Source organism: Rattus rattus, chromosome 6, assembly GCF_011064425.1.
Source record: "Rattus rattus isolate New Zealand chromosome 6, Rrattus_CSIRO_v1, whole genome shotgun sequence".
NCBI lineage: Eukaryota > Metazoa > Chordata > Mammalia > Rodentia > Muridae > Rattus > Rattus rattus.
Genome location: NC_046159.1, coordinates 76,972,535 through 76,987,091, shown reverse-complemented (window position 1 = coordinate 76,987,091; position 14,557 = coordinate 76,972,535). Strand labels below are relative to the sequence as shown.

Below are 14,557 nucleotides of genomic sequence, written 5' to 3'. Positions count from 1 at the left end.
CCCCTTCCCAGTTTCCTGTCCATAAGCCCCATCCCCTCCCTTCCCCCTCCCCCATACCAGTATTCCCCCCATCCATCCCCCTTACTGCCCCCCCCATATTCCCCTGCACTGGGGGTCCAACCTTGGCAGGACCAAGGGCTTCCCCTTCCCCTGGTGCCCCAACAAGGCTATTCTCTGCTACATATGCAGTTGGAGGCCTGGGTCAGTCCATATATAGTCTTTCGGTAGTGGTTTACTCCCTGGAAGATCTGGTTAGTTGGCATTGTTGTTTTTATGGGGTTGCAAGCTCCTTCAATTCTTTCAATACTTCTTCTAATTCCCCCCAAGAGGGTCCTATTCTCAGTTCGGTGGTTTACTGCTAGCATTGACCTCTGTATTGGACATACTCTTGATATGTCTCTCAGGAGAGATCTATATTGGGTCCCTTTCAGCATGCGTTTTTTAGCTTCATCAATCTTATCTAGTTTTGGTGGCTGTATATATATTGTCCCCCATTTTTAACAGGGTTATTTGGTTATCGGGAATTTTCATGAATAGCATCTTGTTTTCCTTTCTCTTATTCATTGCCACAACAAGATGCCTGTGTTCATCTTCCTTTTTCTCTGTAAACTTACAGTGCAGGAATACTTGAATTAAGAGAGTCCCATAGCAGTGTCTCTGCATACCTTACCATCGTTAATATACATCGATGACATAATCATTAGTCCATGAAATAACTCTTAATCTGGCTTAGTCTTCCAGGTGTCCTGCTGGTATACCATTGTTTCTTCCTTGGGCTTCTGATGCCTGCCTGATATTCTACGGTCAGTGTCTTCACTTTACCAATCAGTACTTATATACCAAATTTTTGCCCTTGGTCTGATGGTATTGAATTCCACCATCACAGATTTACCCAGAGATGATAGCATGTAAATACTGTTACACAGTTAAATTATTAAAATATTAGAAAGATGGAGACCAAAAGAAGACATATATACATATACACATACATATACATATACATATACATATACATATACATATACATATACATATAATAGTAAGGGTAGAAAAGAAGACTACCTTTTTCTTTGACTCTTTTTTTTAAGTTTTGGAAAGAAATAACATAACAGCACACCTGTCAGCTCTGATCTAAGTTCTTATAATGCAGTCCTTAACTGACACAAAGACTGACAAAGGAAGAAATGAGTAAAACGATCTCATAGATCTTTGTGTTTGTTGCTAAAGAAACTGACTTATAGAAACACTGCCTTGAAAAATATTAGAGATAAGGAGCTCAAGGCATATGGGGAAGGATCAACAGATAAGGGAAGGACATCCATGTGCAATGACATTTGTCCCAAAGCTATAATAGTAAGAATTTGAAGCCAATTTAAATGTCCAGCCTAGCAATAGAAAAATGTTTTTGAGACTTTAATTTATGAAAAGCATGGTGCTAGTGCTTTAGGTAAACTGTCTCATTGTGGTAGTTTAAATGAGAATGGCTCCTACAAGCTTCTATGTTTGAATGTTTAGTCTCCAGTGATTGGAATTGTTTGGACATTAGAGGTGTGGCCTCTTTGGAGGAGGTGAGCCCAGAGCTATCTGATTCTCTTTTTCCTGTCTCTCCTCTGTACCTGCAACTTGGAGGTCAGATGTGAGATCTCACCTACTAATTTAAGATCCATACCTGGCTCCTGCCACCATGGTTCCCACAATCGCTCTCTGAAAATGTCAGCAATTCCTCAGTTAAATGTCTTCTTTTATAAGCTGCCTTGACTGTGGTGTCCCTTCACAGCAATAGAATAGTAACGAAGACATAAAATTTTCTGAGTGAAGCATTTTATTGGGAAGAGCACAAGTCCCAAAGACAATTAATAATTTGTCTGGGATTAGGTAATCCTAAGTGGTGGAGCTAGGACCTGAACTGCTTTATGTGAGTCAACAGTTTGTATTCAAAAACGATTCTCAACAGGCTCATGATTGAATTGATACTGTATTGTATGAGCATGATCAGTATTAAGTAATCCTAAGTGTGTTTTGAGTAATTTTAATGATGAAATGCTCATCGTATAATGCTGAATGAAAAAGTCACCCAGCAACATTATTAAAGCATATGGTCTCCAATGGAATACTGATGCGGAAACAATACTTAATGGCTATTTAGAATAAGTGTCTTTACATTTTGAAGTTTGGTATGCTCTCCATAATCTTCTGCACTCTCCATGCTTCCCACAATTAGTGTTTTTAGTGAATGATCAAGAAAACTATCTGGAGAAAATAACCGGTCGGCTGAAGATGGAAAGAATCAGTGCTCAGTGCTTTAGCTCCATAATACACACTGTGCTGTGATGGAGAGCCCCGTGAGGCCAGGCAGTGCTGATACACTGTGACTTGTCCCCAGAGAAGCAATGCTCTCTTTTGGGTTCAGACTGCTGCCCGGGCCACCACCCTGAACTGTCCTGATGCGAGAGTGAAACTCATGAGACTAGTGACAGGTACAAAGTCAATCTAAAAACTAGGTGAGAAGTTCCACTCTTCAACTGCCATGTGGCTGACGTGCAAGTTAGTCACCATGTCTAAGTCTTATCTCAACCATTCAGTAAACGACATGCTTAGTTAGGATGAAGGTTTAGCATGACTGTGAGGTTCAGCAGAGGGCACATGAGATCTACTGTGTCACCCGAAACACGCTGGAAGGTACTGAACGGTTGCTTCACGGTGATGACAGTTTGCCAGAGGTGGACATAGAGTGAAGAGCTAGGGAGATCATTTGGCACCAACCCTAAGAAACAAATAGAATACATTTTTTCCAAAACCAGTCCTTTGGAGTAGATTTGGTTAATTTAGCCTGGTAGCTGTTGGGCTAAAGAGTATGCTCTGCTTTTTGCCCCAGGATAACTGTTCTTATTGAAAACGGTCTAGCTTGTTTCCAGACACATTGTCTTCTAGGAGGATCACTCTTACTTTCAATGTCAGTATATGTAAACTATGTCAAAAAAATCTTTCCAAATTAGAAATTATTTGGGTTTCTGAATATCCTCAAATATATCCTGTGAAAATATGCTAGTCATACAGTGTAACACTCTACTGCAGGACAGAATTGTCCAGCTATTAGCAGAATCCCACAGGTAATAAGGAAATAACAGAAATACCATGAGGTTTTACAGCATGCCAGCTAATGACGTAGTGGTTAAACCTGTCATAAACAATATTTTACACCCGTGAAAGAGTCTATCCGTGTGGCATTCTATTTGTGAGTGCTTTCATATGTTAGAATACCTAAAAGTACTACAAAATACTAATATCTGGTGAATTAAGAGGATAGAGTTGGGTTATTTTTATCTCACGCTTCTTTTTCCTGTTACAATTCCTTCATCATAACTTTTGCTTTTAAAATAAGAAATTTAAGTATGACTTATAAAGAAACTAACTAGCCACTTGGTGGCAGTATAACATGGAGAATGTGTGGCTTCATTTCAGTCCTTTGCTAAAAAATATTTTGTCATAGACTTGATTTCTTCTCTGATAGTTCTGTTCATAAGTTATTTTGCTCAGATATCTAATTCTTTGTAAAATTACCCTCTCATAATTAAGCACCTCTTTTAAATGACTAGTTTAATTAAAAAGCGTGTAACTCATTGATTTGAAGCTATGATAACAGACTCTAAAGGGAAATTATATCTACTCATTAAGGCTAATAAATGTGAAATATAGTTATTTTCATATGATAGAAGTTAACAACCCAGTGAAGTTTTCATTGCCAAATCAACTGTAGTTTATACAAAAAATTATATTATCTTGTAATAAAAAGTACAATTTATTATTTTTAAATAACAATGATAGTTTTCAAATAATAAAAGTAAAAGTAAAAATAATATCAACATATGTTGTAAACCTCTGCCTTTGCCAAAGAGAAAATCATGCTGCATTTTAATGTTGTATTTCTGCTTTTAAAATTCTGAAAGCATGTAGCTGCAAGTTCTTCTTGTGTTGTGAGAATTATCATTGCTCTTCTACATGAGCAAACCTGGCTGCTGGCCATGACTGCATAACCTTCCCCAACTTAGAATTTAGTAGAATCACTTGCTATGGTGCAGAAGAAACTTAGCAAATATTGAAAAGCTCCAAACAATTTCTTATTGCCATAACTCACGAGAAACGCTTTCCTCTTTCTGTCAAACACAAGGCAGACCTTACAGTTTCCTGATGCTTTCCTCTTCTAGTTTAGCCCATAGTTTACAGAAAACTGCCCTTAAGTTGCCAGCATAAAGATAGCTTTTTCAAAAACTCTAAAGGTCTAAATAGGAATCTTTTCTTTGATTACATGTTGTCCGTTTTTAAACAAATGTCCCACGAATTGCACTTTATCTAATAAGCCTTTTGGCGACTTGACAACAGTAATATCTCAAGTGGTGTAAGTCACTTTTTCAGAAGGTGAGTTTAAAAAGTGACACAGGAATGGCTGGACAGCTGGAGTCGGAGGGATGCTGAACTTAGATCCTCCTTCAGAGCTATCTTCTGCCAAGGTCGAGGGTTGCGTCCATGAAGTCACCTTTGGCTGCTCTCGATTATTAGGAAGCAGGAGATGGGCAAGCTTGCTCTGGAACGCTTCTGAATTCAGGCTTAAAGTAAATTAGCTGCCAAGCCTTCTTACCTCACCCAATTCTGAAGCTTTCATTACTGGGGCCCTGAAAGTGTACTGGCTGGACAGGACTGGCCAAGAGCCACAGGAGCAGGAAAGTAGAACAAAGGAATTCTTAGCTACGTCTCACCTCTGTATTACAACCTCGAAATATCCGCTCTTAAAAGTTCATCTTAGTGCAGCCAAGCCAGAGCCTGTCCAAAGGCAGAGGTGACACAACTTAAACCATCAAAGAAGTTTAGGCTTCTTAGCATCACCAATTTGAAGAATCCAAGCAGGGACAAGTTGTTGTGCATTTTTGTGGCAGGGTGGAATTTTTATCCTGGTATCTGTCTTGGTATTTGTTGTCTAGAAACCAGGAGAAATTGCTAACCACACTGGTATTTTAAAGCCTGATGTAGTTTTTTAACTATCCATGCAGAAGTTCCTCCTTTGAGATGTAGTCACTGAAAAGGAAATAAGAAAATGTACACATTTGAGACCTTGCTTTATTTCACCCTCTGAACCTATCAATCACTTCCAAACAAGAGAAGACATCTCAGGAAAGTGAACCATCCAAATGCTAAGACCTAAAATGCTGACCATCTTTTTTGTTTTAAGCTTCCCAGGTTACATCAAAACCACCCCACGAACCTCAGAAGATTGAGATGCTCACTGCTACAATCTTCAAAGGACATCCTACTTCAGGTAAATACACATACATACACACACACACACACATACACACACACACACACACGTGCATATATATATGCATATATATATACATATATATACATGTACACATGTATATTCACTAAGGCCTCCTCAGCTTCTCAGCAGATAACTTCCACACCAAAACGAATGCATCAGCATTTCTTAGAAAAACAACAGCAAACTACTTTCTATGGGAAAATTCTTGATTAGTTTCAAAATGTGCTTACACTGAATGCACGCAATAGTTCAGAGGTGCCTGTCTGCTGTGGTAGTGAAGTGGTTATGTTGCCATTTCAGTAGACTCTGGGTCTCAAGTCTCAAAAATATCTTTATAAAAATATGCCACCTCCCCACCAGGTGCTAGGATTGTATATACATCATCTGTCAATCTCAAGAGTAACCTGTTGACATAAATGCCATGAATCTATTTTATAGGTGGGAAAGCTGAAATTCAAGAAAGTTAAAAAATAGTTAAATGTACAAAGCTGTTAGAAATAATGCAAATATTACTCTTTCGATTTCCCTTAATTTCTTTGTCTTTTGTTTTGTTTTTTTAGACAGGGTGTCACATTATAGCTCAGTTCCAAAATGTCCTAAAACTCCCAGCAAGCCTCCTGCCTCAGCTTCCCAATGCTGAGGCATTATGGGCATGAGACACCACACTCAGCCCTATTCTTTTATGTACACAAGTCTGTGCTCTTTCCCTTAGATGAACCAGCTCCCATTTTGTTTGCTAGTATGGCTTGATGTGTTTTTTTTTAATTTATGGTCACATCTAAATGTTTTAGGCATGTAAAAATGTTAGATAAAACTTTACAATGGGCAAATATAACCCTAAATTGAAATTTGACATAGGAAAACTTGAAGCCTGACTATTTCACTAGTAAACTATTTACTTCATGGCACAAAAATCTAACAGGTCTTAAATAAGAAAAATTTCAGGTCATATTGATATTGCACTTTTTCTAGTTTGTCCAACAAATGTGTGTTAAATAACTATGTACTAAGTACTGTTCTGAGTAATGAGAAATTAACATGAAACAAATGGACAAAGCTGGACATAGTGGTGTATGCCTACTATCCTATGCAAGGAGGAGGTGGAAGCAGAAAGAACAATAGTTCAAAACCTAAGATATAGAGCAGGTTGGAAGCCAGGCTGGGTCACATGAGACCTTGTCAAAGAAGGGGGCATGGAGAGGGGAAAGAGGAAGGGAAGGAGGAGGAAAGGTAAGAAAAAAAGGAAGAAAAGAAGGAAAGAAGGAAGGAGGTGGGGAGAAAAACAAAACCTTTGTTTTCATGAAGTCTCTACTCTAGATAGGTGAGAAAAACTATTAACAAAACAGCAAAATGAAGCAGGAAAAAAACTTCTCCATACAGATTCCTAATTGTAGACAATCACGTTGAAATTTCTATGGAAATTTTGGAGGCTGGAGATTCATGGCTGCTCCATTAGACAGACAGTGCTGTGTCTTATGAAAAATAAAATGTGAATCTCAAAAGTTTATAATTATTCACCAAGGTCATTGAGCTGATGAATGGCAGAGTTCATTTTGGCTCCTGGTCCCTCTTATCTCCTTGTACCATTTCTCCAGGCACCATGTTTCTTGATGGTCCTTTCTCTAATTCTATGCTCTAATGCTCAAGGGTGTGTGCAGCAGCTTGTAACCTCATTAGTTGCCTAGAAAGTTCAATAATATAACTCCTAGGAAAAATATAAATTCCCTAGTCTGAGAATTTGAAGCAAACTAAAGTTCACAGTCCTGTCTGGCAGTTGAATTTAAAGATGAGAAAGAACAGCCCGAAGACACCCAAGTGAATGGAGCAGAGAAGTGACTAGTGTGAGGCCAGTAGCTCCCCAGTGCTATTTTTAAAAGAAGTGGGAAAGGGAGGTAGGGGTTGAAGAAGAAAGGAAAGGTAGCAGCTATTCAGCATGGCCCCACAACAAGTTCCAGACTGATAAGTCACATCTAAAATATCTTCTGGATGGAAAACTCCCTGTGTTGGGGAGAAAATGTGATGGGCCTATGAATAATGCATGTTGGATAAGCTGTACTAAGAGACCTAAAGAGTAATTCAACTTCAAAATGTAAAAAAGGTGTTTTTTTTAAAGGGTGCAAGATGTGGTAATTTTGATTTCTTTCTTAAAGCATATATTGTTCTAAGTACTATTACTGCTTTCTCATAGGTAAAGTTTCATTTTGAAGAATGCTAAGAAGACACAGATAAATTTTGCCTCACAGAAAGCTTGCAAAAATTGATCACAGTTGTGCCTTTGGCCAGCCTTAGACATTGTCCCAGCAGTTGGGAATTCTCAGCTGTCAGACAAATCAAATGAGGTTTATCATGACACATACTAACACAGACTATGTCTGTGTGAGTTGACCACATTTGCTGAAGATGCATGTCTAGAAACCCACTGACCTCAGATGGATGTGGTCCAATTTCCTCACACAGAAGATGGTTTCCTGGGGTATACAGTCAGGCAATCTGGAAAGGAAATCACTTTGTAGTCCTAGGTGAAGGTTGAGTCTGCTTCCCCTTCCTTTGAGATCAGTGACTGTCACTTTAAACATAGTAAAGAGAGAGCATTGACGTGGTCATCACACAGACACTAATGCCCAGTTAAAATTACTTTTCTTTTTAGATAATAGTCAAGACATTGGACTTTTGTCGGGAATGGTCTTCTTGGCCATCTTGCTGCCGATTTTTTCTCTGATTGGGATATTTAACAGATCACTTCGAATAGGGTAGGTTTCTATAGTTTCTGGTTCCTGGTTTAGGCCATACATGTGTACTATCAAAACATAGTCAATTCCATTAGTTATTTTTTAAAAAGCTTTAACATCTTTATTTGAAAAAGAGAAATTATTGTATATGTATAATGTGTGACTAGGAGAATGCATGTGTCACAGGGTACACATGGAAATCAGAGGACAGCTTTGTGGACTTGGTTCTCTCTTCCTACCTTTATGTGAGTTTCAGGAATTAAACTCAGATCATTGGGTTTGTGCTGCGAGACCTTTACCAGCTGAGCCATCTCACCAGCCCTAAAAATGGAAAGCGAAAGGACAGATATTTAATAAATACCTACCCTTGTCAAACTCTTTACACATTTCATTCAGTTAATCCTCAAAATGGTTTCATCAGAAAAGCTATGTGTCCCGTATTACAGATGAACTAAACAAGGCTTAGAATAAAAGATTGACTCCTCCACCCAAGGTCCTCAAACACTCATTAAAGAGACAGTAGATATCAACTTCCATGTTCTCTTCTTCCTGCACAGCACTAACACTGTACCTAGGTATTATCCACAGTGCCTGAATTCTTCCCAGTGATCACAGCCGGCCTTAACCTCAATCCAAACAAAACAGCTGAATCAGTGTGAAGACAAGTGGGGTTTGTTTGGGTTTTTATTGGATATATTTCTTTGTTTACATTTCAGATGTTATTCCCTTTCCTGGTTTGTCACTACGTTACCAACTGTGTTGATGTTTATGAGTCTAGCCTCAAGGCCCCCTCTTTTTTTTTTTTTTTTTGGTTCTTTTTTTCAGAGCTGGGGACCGAACCCAGGGCCTTGCGCTTCCTGGGCAAGCGCTCTACCACTGAGCTAAATCCCCACCCCCTAAGCCCCTTCTATTTTAAAACTATTTTAACAATTCACACAAGTCTACAGTGTATTTTGAGCGTATTCCCTCCTCCATTCCCTTCTCTTATTCTCCCATTTTGCACCCCACTTAGTTTAATTGGGGTTGCTTGCATGTGCATAGATGTAGGCTTATTTACTAACCCATGGCCAACTTACCAAAGTCTACATCCTTAAAGAAAAATGATCCCTCAAGCCCAGTAGCCATCACCTGCAAGTAGCTAGGGATGGGAATCATGTGCCCTTCCCATATACATACTGGGATACTTTCTGATTAAATCTTGTACAGGTCTCATGCAGGCAACCACTGTACAGTATGAGTTTATGAGTGCTACAACCCTGCTGTGCTCTGAAGACAGTATTTCACACACTTCTATCCTCGAGCCCTTACATTCTTTCTGTTCCTTCTTCTGTCATCCTTTCTTGAGCCTTGCAAGTTGAGGGTGTTACAGATGGTCCAAACAGGTAAATAGTTACTTACTTCTCAGGATTCTGACTAGTTATAAGTCATTGCATTGACCACTGCTTGCTGCAAAAGAAGCTTCTCTCTGACCAAGGTTGAGGATACTATGGGTATAAACAAATATCTAGAAGACAATTTGACAACATGATTAGTTAGCAAAATGACAGTAGCACATCTCTTCCTTATTTGAGTCTATTCCTTCCCCAGACATGAGCTTTTGACCAGTTTACAGTTCTGCTCTGAATTTCCTCCTGGAGGAAGAGATTCAAATCCAATCAGAAAGTGGTTGATTACACCCCAGTAATACTTCTGGCACTTTTACACCAGTGGATATGTCTTGCATGGCATTTTAATATTGTTGCATATGACATTACCACTGAGTAAAACCACAGATGACTCTTCTCCTTCGGTGGCCGATATAACCCCTTCCAGCACTATGAACTCTGGCCAATAGAGAGGAAGTTGGGAGAGGAATTTCCCAAGGCAGTCCCAACTTGATTTCTCTATGTTCTGCAATCAAAGTGTAAGGTGCCTTCAGAAATAATGTCTTACCATCTAGCTTTGGTGGGCAACTATCTTGGTTAGGGTTTTATTTCTGTGAAGAGATACCATGACCATGGCCACTCTTATAAAGGAAAACATTTAACTAGGGCTGGCTGACAGTTCAGATGTTTAGCCCATTATCATCATGGTGGGAAATATGGAGGGAGGCACGCCAGCAGACGTGGTGCTAGACAGGTAGATGAATGTTCTATATCTGGATCCGCAGGACGTGTACAGTGACACAGTGTCCAGGCTGGAGTTTCTGGACCTCAAAGCCCACACCCTAGTAACACACCTCCTCCAACAAATCTACACTTATTCCAACAAAGTCACACATCCTTATAATGCCTCTCCCTACGGGGCTATGGGGGGCCATTTTTATTCAAACCACAACAGCAACTAAAAATCAGTAGTAATAGCCTGTGTTGTCTTGGGAAAAGAGCTATCTATTTTCAAGCAACTTCTCCCAGTATGGTATTAGTAAAAGTCTATGCTTAATTGTTCAAAATGATATGAAAAAGGAAAGGCCTTTGCCTTTCTAAATGTTACCAGATACATTTGATATTTCTAATATCTCAGTAGACTAAAGTTGTTTAATGTTGCAGTTTTCTAGTACATATAATTATACAAAGATTTGGATGCACAAGAATATTCACTGGTTTCTGACTTAGACTATATATGTGGCCAACCAGAAATTGGAAACCAGTTTCTTTTCTTTTCTTGCTTGCTTGCTTGTTTTGTCTTCACTAGTTACATGAGATAATTTTTTTATCAAAATGTAAAATCAAAATGAAGAAGAACTATTTTAAGCAAGCTAGTCTATAAATTGTATCAACCTAATATGTATATAGGCTTTTCCCACAGAACTTAAGCAATATTTCAAATTTTAAATTATATATTAGTAAGCATAACCCTAGTAGCTTTTCAAACTGGACAAACTTGCTTGTGATTTTGCTTGGGATGTATTAAAATGTAATTATCTACAAAGACTCTTGAAATGTCTTAATGTTCAAATAATGTCTATTAAAATGTCAGTACTTATCACCCAAAGATATTCTATATATTTTGAAATTTTAAATAATAACCATTTCATTACTATAATTAATGTAACCCAAAAATTTTTAGTTAGCAATAATACATGAGAAAATAGAACACTTCATGGATAATTTAATTGTATAAGTTCTAATTTTAAGAAGATATAAAGGGGTATGGGGAGATGGTCTTTCAGTAAAGCACTTGCTTTGCAGGCAAGAGAACTTAAGTTTGAGAGCTAGAACAAAAGTTAACAAAAGCTATAGGAGGGTTGTTACTTATTTATAATCCCAGTGTTAAGAAAACAGAAACAGGCCAATCTGTGAGGCTCACTTGTCAAGTTCCAGGTCAATGATAGACCATGTCTTTAAAAATAAAGTAGATAGAACCTAAGAAATGACACCCAAGGTTGTCCTCAGACTTTCACATATCTATAGATCCACATACACACACACACACACACACACACACACACACACACACACACAGACACATTATGTACATATATATACACACATATATATATGAAAATAAACACTCACATTTAAAATAGAAAGAGGAAATAGTTCTAATATAAGTATTTAACAAAATGCAGGTACTGTCATTTAATGCAATTAAACATTACTGATAAAAGCCTGATATTAGAGTCAGAACTAAAATGGAGGTAAAAATCACATTTTAAATATGTACAGATTATACACATTAGAGAATAAGACTGTTACCCACAATGCATCAGTGTCCCATTGAGGAAAGAACTAAAAGCACTTCCCTTGGAGTCATTTAACCAAGAAGGAACAAGTCCAGACTTGAATCTCTACTTCATACTCCCTCTACCTTTGAACCTTATCTGTCTATTGTATGAGTATGAACCTATACCTGCCTGAAGGCTGTCTTGTGGCTCTATCTGTCCATGTGTCTGTTTGTGTGTGTGTGTGTGTGAGTGTGTGTGTGTGTGTGTGTGTGCGTGCGTGCACGTGCGCGTGTGTTTATCCCTTTGTGTATCTGTCTATGAATGCTGTGTCTCTCCTTCACAAAGGGCTTCACTCTTTATTTATTGAGCAGCACAGAAAGCATCACATGAGAAGGAGTGGGATGCTTTACAGAAATCACTAACACTTATGTAAGAGACTAAGTCCCTGGCTCCAACTGATTCCAACTGACTCAGAAAACAAATACCATTATTTATCAACTGATATTCATACATGGCTGCTTTCAACCTTTATATAGATTTAGTAAGTGTCTTTCAACTTCTGTATTTCCTGGTTTCAGCAAATGAAACACATCCATTGTCTGGGTCAGGGGAATGGAACATAATTTAAGATTATAGTCATGCGTTCGCTTAGGTTGTAAATGTTGATTACATGGGAAATCCCAGGCAAGCAGTCAACTGTTACATTGTTCTCTTAAAGGCAGATTAAACAAACTGAGTACACAGTAGGCTAGTAGTCCTAAATCATAGGTGATCTAGAGGTTTATTATTAACTCTGGATGTGAGATCCAGCAAAAGTTCCAGTCTTTTACAATGGAGGATATTTTCTGAATATTGCATCATCACATAAATATAATGACACTAAGAGTAGATACATGTTTAAAATATATATGTAAAAATGCCTGTACATTACATCAGCATGCTATGTGAAAACATCCCAGTAGCATTGAGCCCTACCTTGATCTAATTATAAACATAGGAAGAATGTCAATTAATTTTTAGAATTGAGTCATAAAAATTGTATAAATATATGTAAAGAAATTATTTTTCCCTAGTGTCAATCAAGGTCAAAGGATTTGCAAAGTTCACTTGGCCATTTTGGTTGTTATTTAATAAATGTGTTTAGAGAACCTATTAAAACAAAAACAGGTCTTACTTGTTTTTCACTGTCTCTTCACGTGTAAAAACATACCTCAGATTGGAGTGGTCTTGTCTGCATCCCAGGTACAACCTGTTTGCACAAATGAGTTTGCACAGTCAAGGTAGAAGGTGCTCTTATACACGAAGATAGCACCGAGAAGAACATTTCACAAGACATCAAGTCGGCTTCTCACTGAATGATTATTAAAAACAGATGGAACTTTTGCTTCATGAGGTTAAGTTGTACTCCATTTAGCTCTGTTCATCGCCTATGATTGCCTGCACCAATTTTAAAGAAATGTTCTGAGAAAGTGTGATGGTTTTGCCTTTAATCCCAACACTCAGGAGGCACAGACAGGGGTTCTCTGAGTTCAAGGCCAGCTTGGTCTGCATAGCAAGGACAGCCAGGGCTACACAGTGAAACTCTGTCTCAAGAAAACCAAAAGAAAAAGAAAGAAGAGAGAGAGAGAGAGAGAGAGAGAGAGAGAGAGAGGAGAGAGAGGAGAGGAGAGGAGAGGAGAGGAGAGGAGAGGAGAGGAGAGGAGAGGAGGAGGAGAGGAAGACAGGGAGGGAGGGAAAAAGGAATGAAGAAAAGGAAGGAAGAAAGGAAGGAAGGAAGGAAGGAAGGAAGGAAGGAAGGAAGGAAGGAAGGAAGGAAGGAGCTGCTTCTAATAAATTTTTTTGTTTTCTAGAATTAAAAGAAAAGTCTTACTGATGATCCCAAAGTGGCTTTATGAAGATATTCCTAATATGGAAAATAGTAATATTGCAAAATTATTACAGGTAATCAAACAGCACCAAACAGAAACTGATTGGTGTCCAGTGTGATGGGGTATGCCAGTAAAACTAGAATAGGGAAGGCTGAGGCAGCAGGATGGTGATTTCAAGGCCTGAGCTATATAATAAGACTTTGTCAAACAAATAAGCAGGAGCTAGAGAGGCAGCACAGTGGGTAAGAGTACCTGTTGCTCTTGCTGAGGACCCAAGTTCAATTCCTAGAACTGACGTGGTGGCCCACAACCATCCATAACTCCAATTCAGGAGGATTCAGTGCCCTTTTCTGACCTCAACTGTACTGTATACATACATAATAGATATATGCAGGCAAAACTTCATATATACATAATAAATCTATAAATAAATTATATATTTATTTATATATATATATATATATATATATAATTTTTCCAGGAAAAGAGGAGTTCACAGGATAGCCTAGGGATGCTGGGGGTTGGAAGAAGCTTTGACAGCTACAAAGCAGAGAGAAAATATGGGAAGATGAGGATTATCTCAAGAGAAAGAATATTCTAGGCAGACGGATGACGTGAACTCAAGTACAGAGGGTACTGTTCTGGTAACTTCTTATCCCAATAAGCCTGTATAAAAAACACACAATCCAGTTATTATATTTATATTTATTTCTCTCTCTCTTTCTCTCTCTCTTTCTCTCTCTCCCTGCCCCCCCCCCGAGACCTCCAGACCCACCTTTCCCTTCCATTGCCCAATCATTGGTTTTAGCCTTCATTTAGAATGGAGAGAAGGCTGAGTGAGATCACCTCAGTATGTGATCTACTTCTCATCAGGGGCAGTCAGCCCCTCTTGATGAAGCAGAATTAACATCAAAATACAAACAGCACTGAGGCAGCCCACAGCATCTCCCCCCCTTTTGTCCAATTAAAAGGTTCTTTTTTTCCAGATAGATTGAAC

The 14,557-nt window shown here is 38.5% G+C and overlaps 1 protein-coding gene across 1 annotated transcript in view; it reads left to right on the top strand.

Annotated features, from left to right (window-relative positions):
* The window catches only part of Il23r (interleukin 23 receptor), an 87,412-nt gene that overhangs the window by 71,267 nt on the left and 1,588 nt on the right, over positions 1 to 14,557 (top strand). Inside the window, exons 8-10 of the mRNA XM_032907244.1 lie at positions 5,225 to 5,311; positions 7,965 to 8,067; positions 13,543 to 13,633. Coding sequence (XP_032763135.1) covers positions 5,225 to 5,311; positions 7,965 to 8,067; positions 13,543 to 13,633 — 281 coding nt within the window. The remainder of the gene's footprint in view (positions 1 to 5,224; positions 5,312 to 7,964; positions 8,068 to 13,542; positions 13,634 to 14,557) is intronic.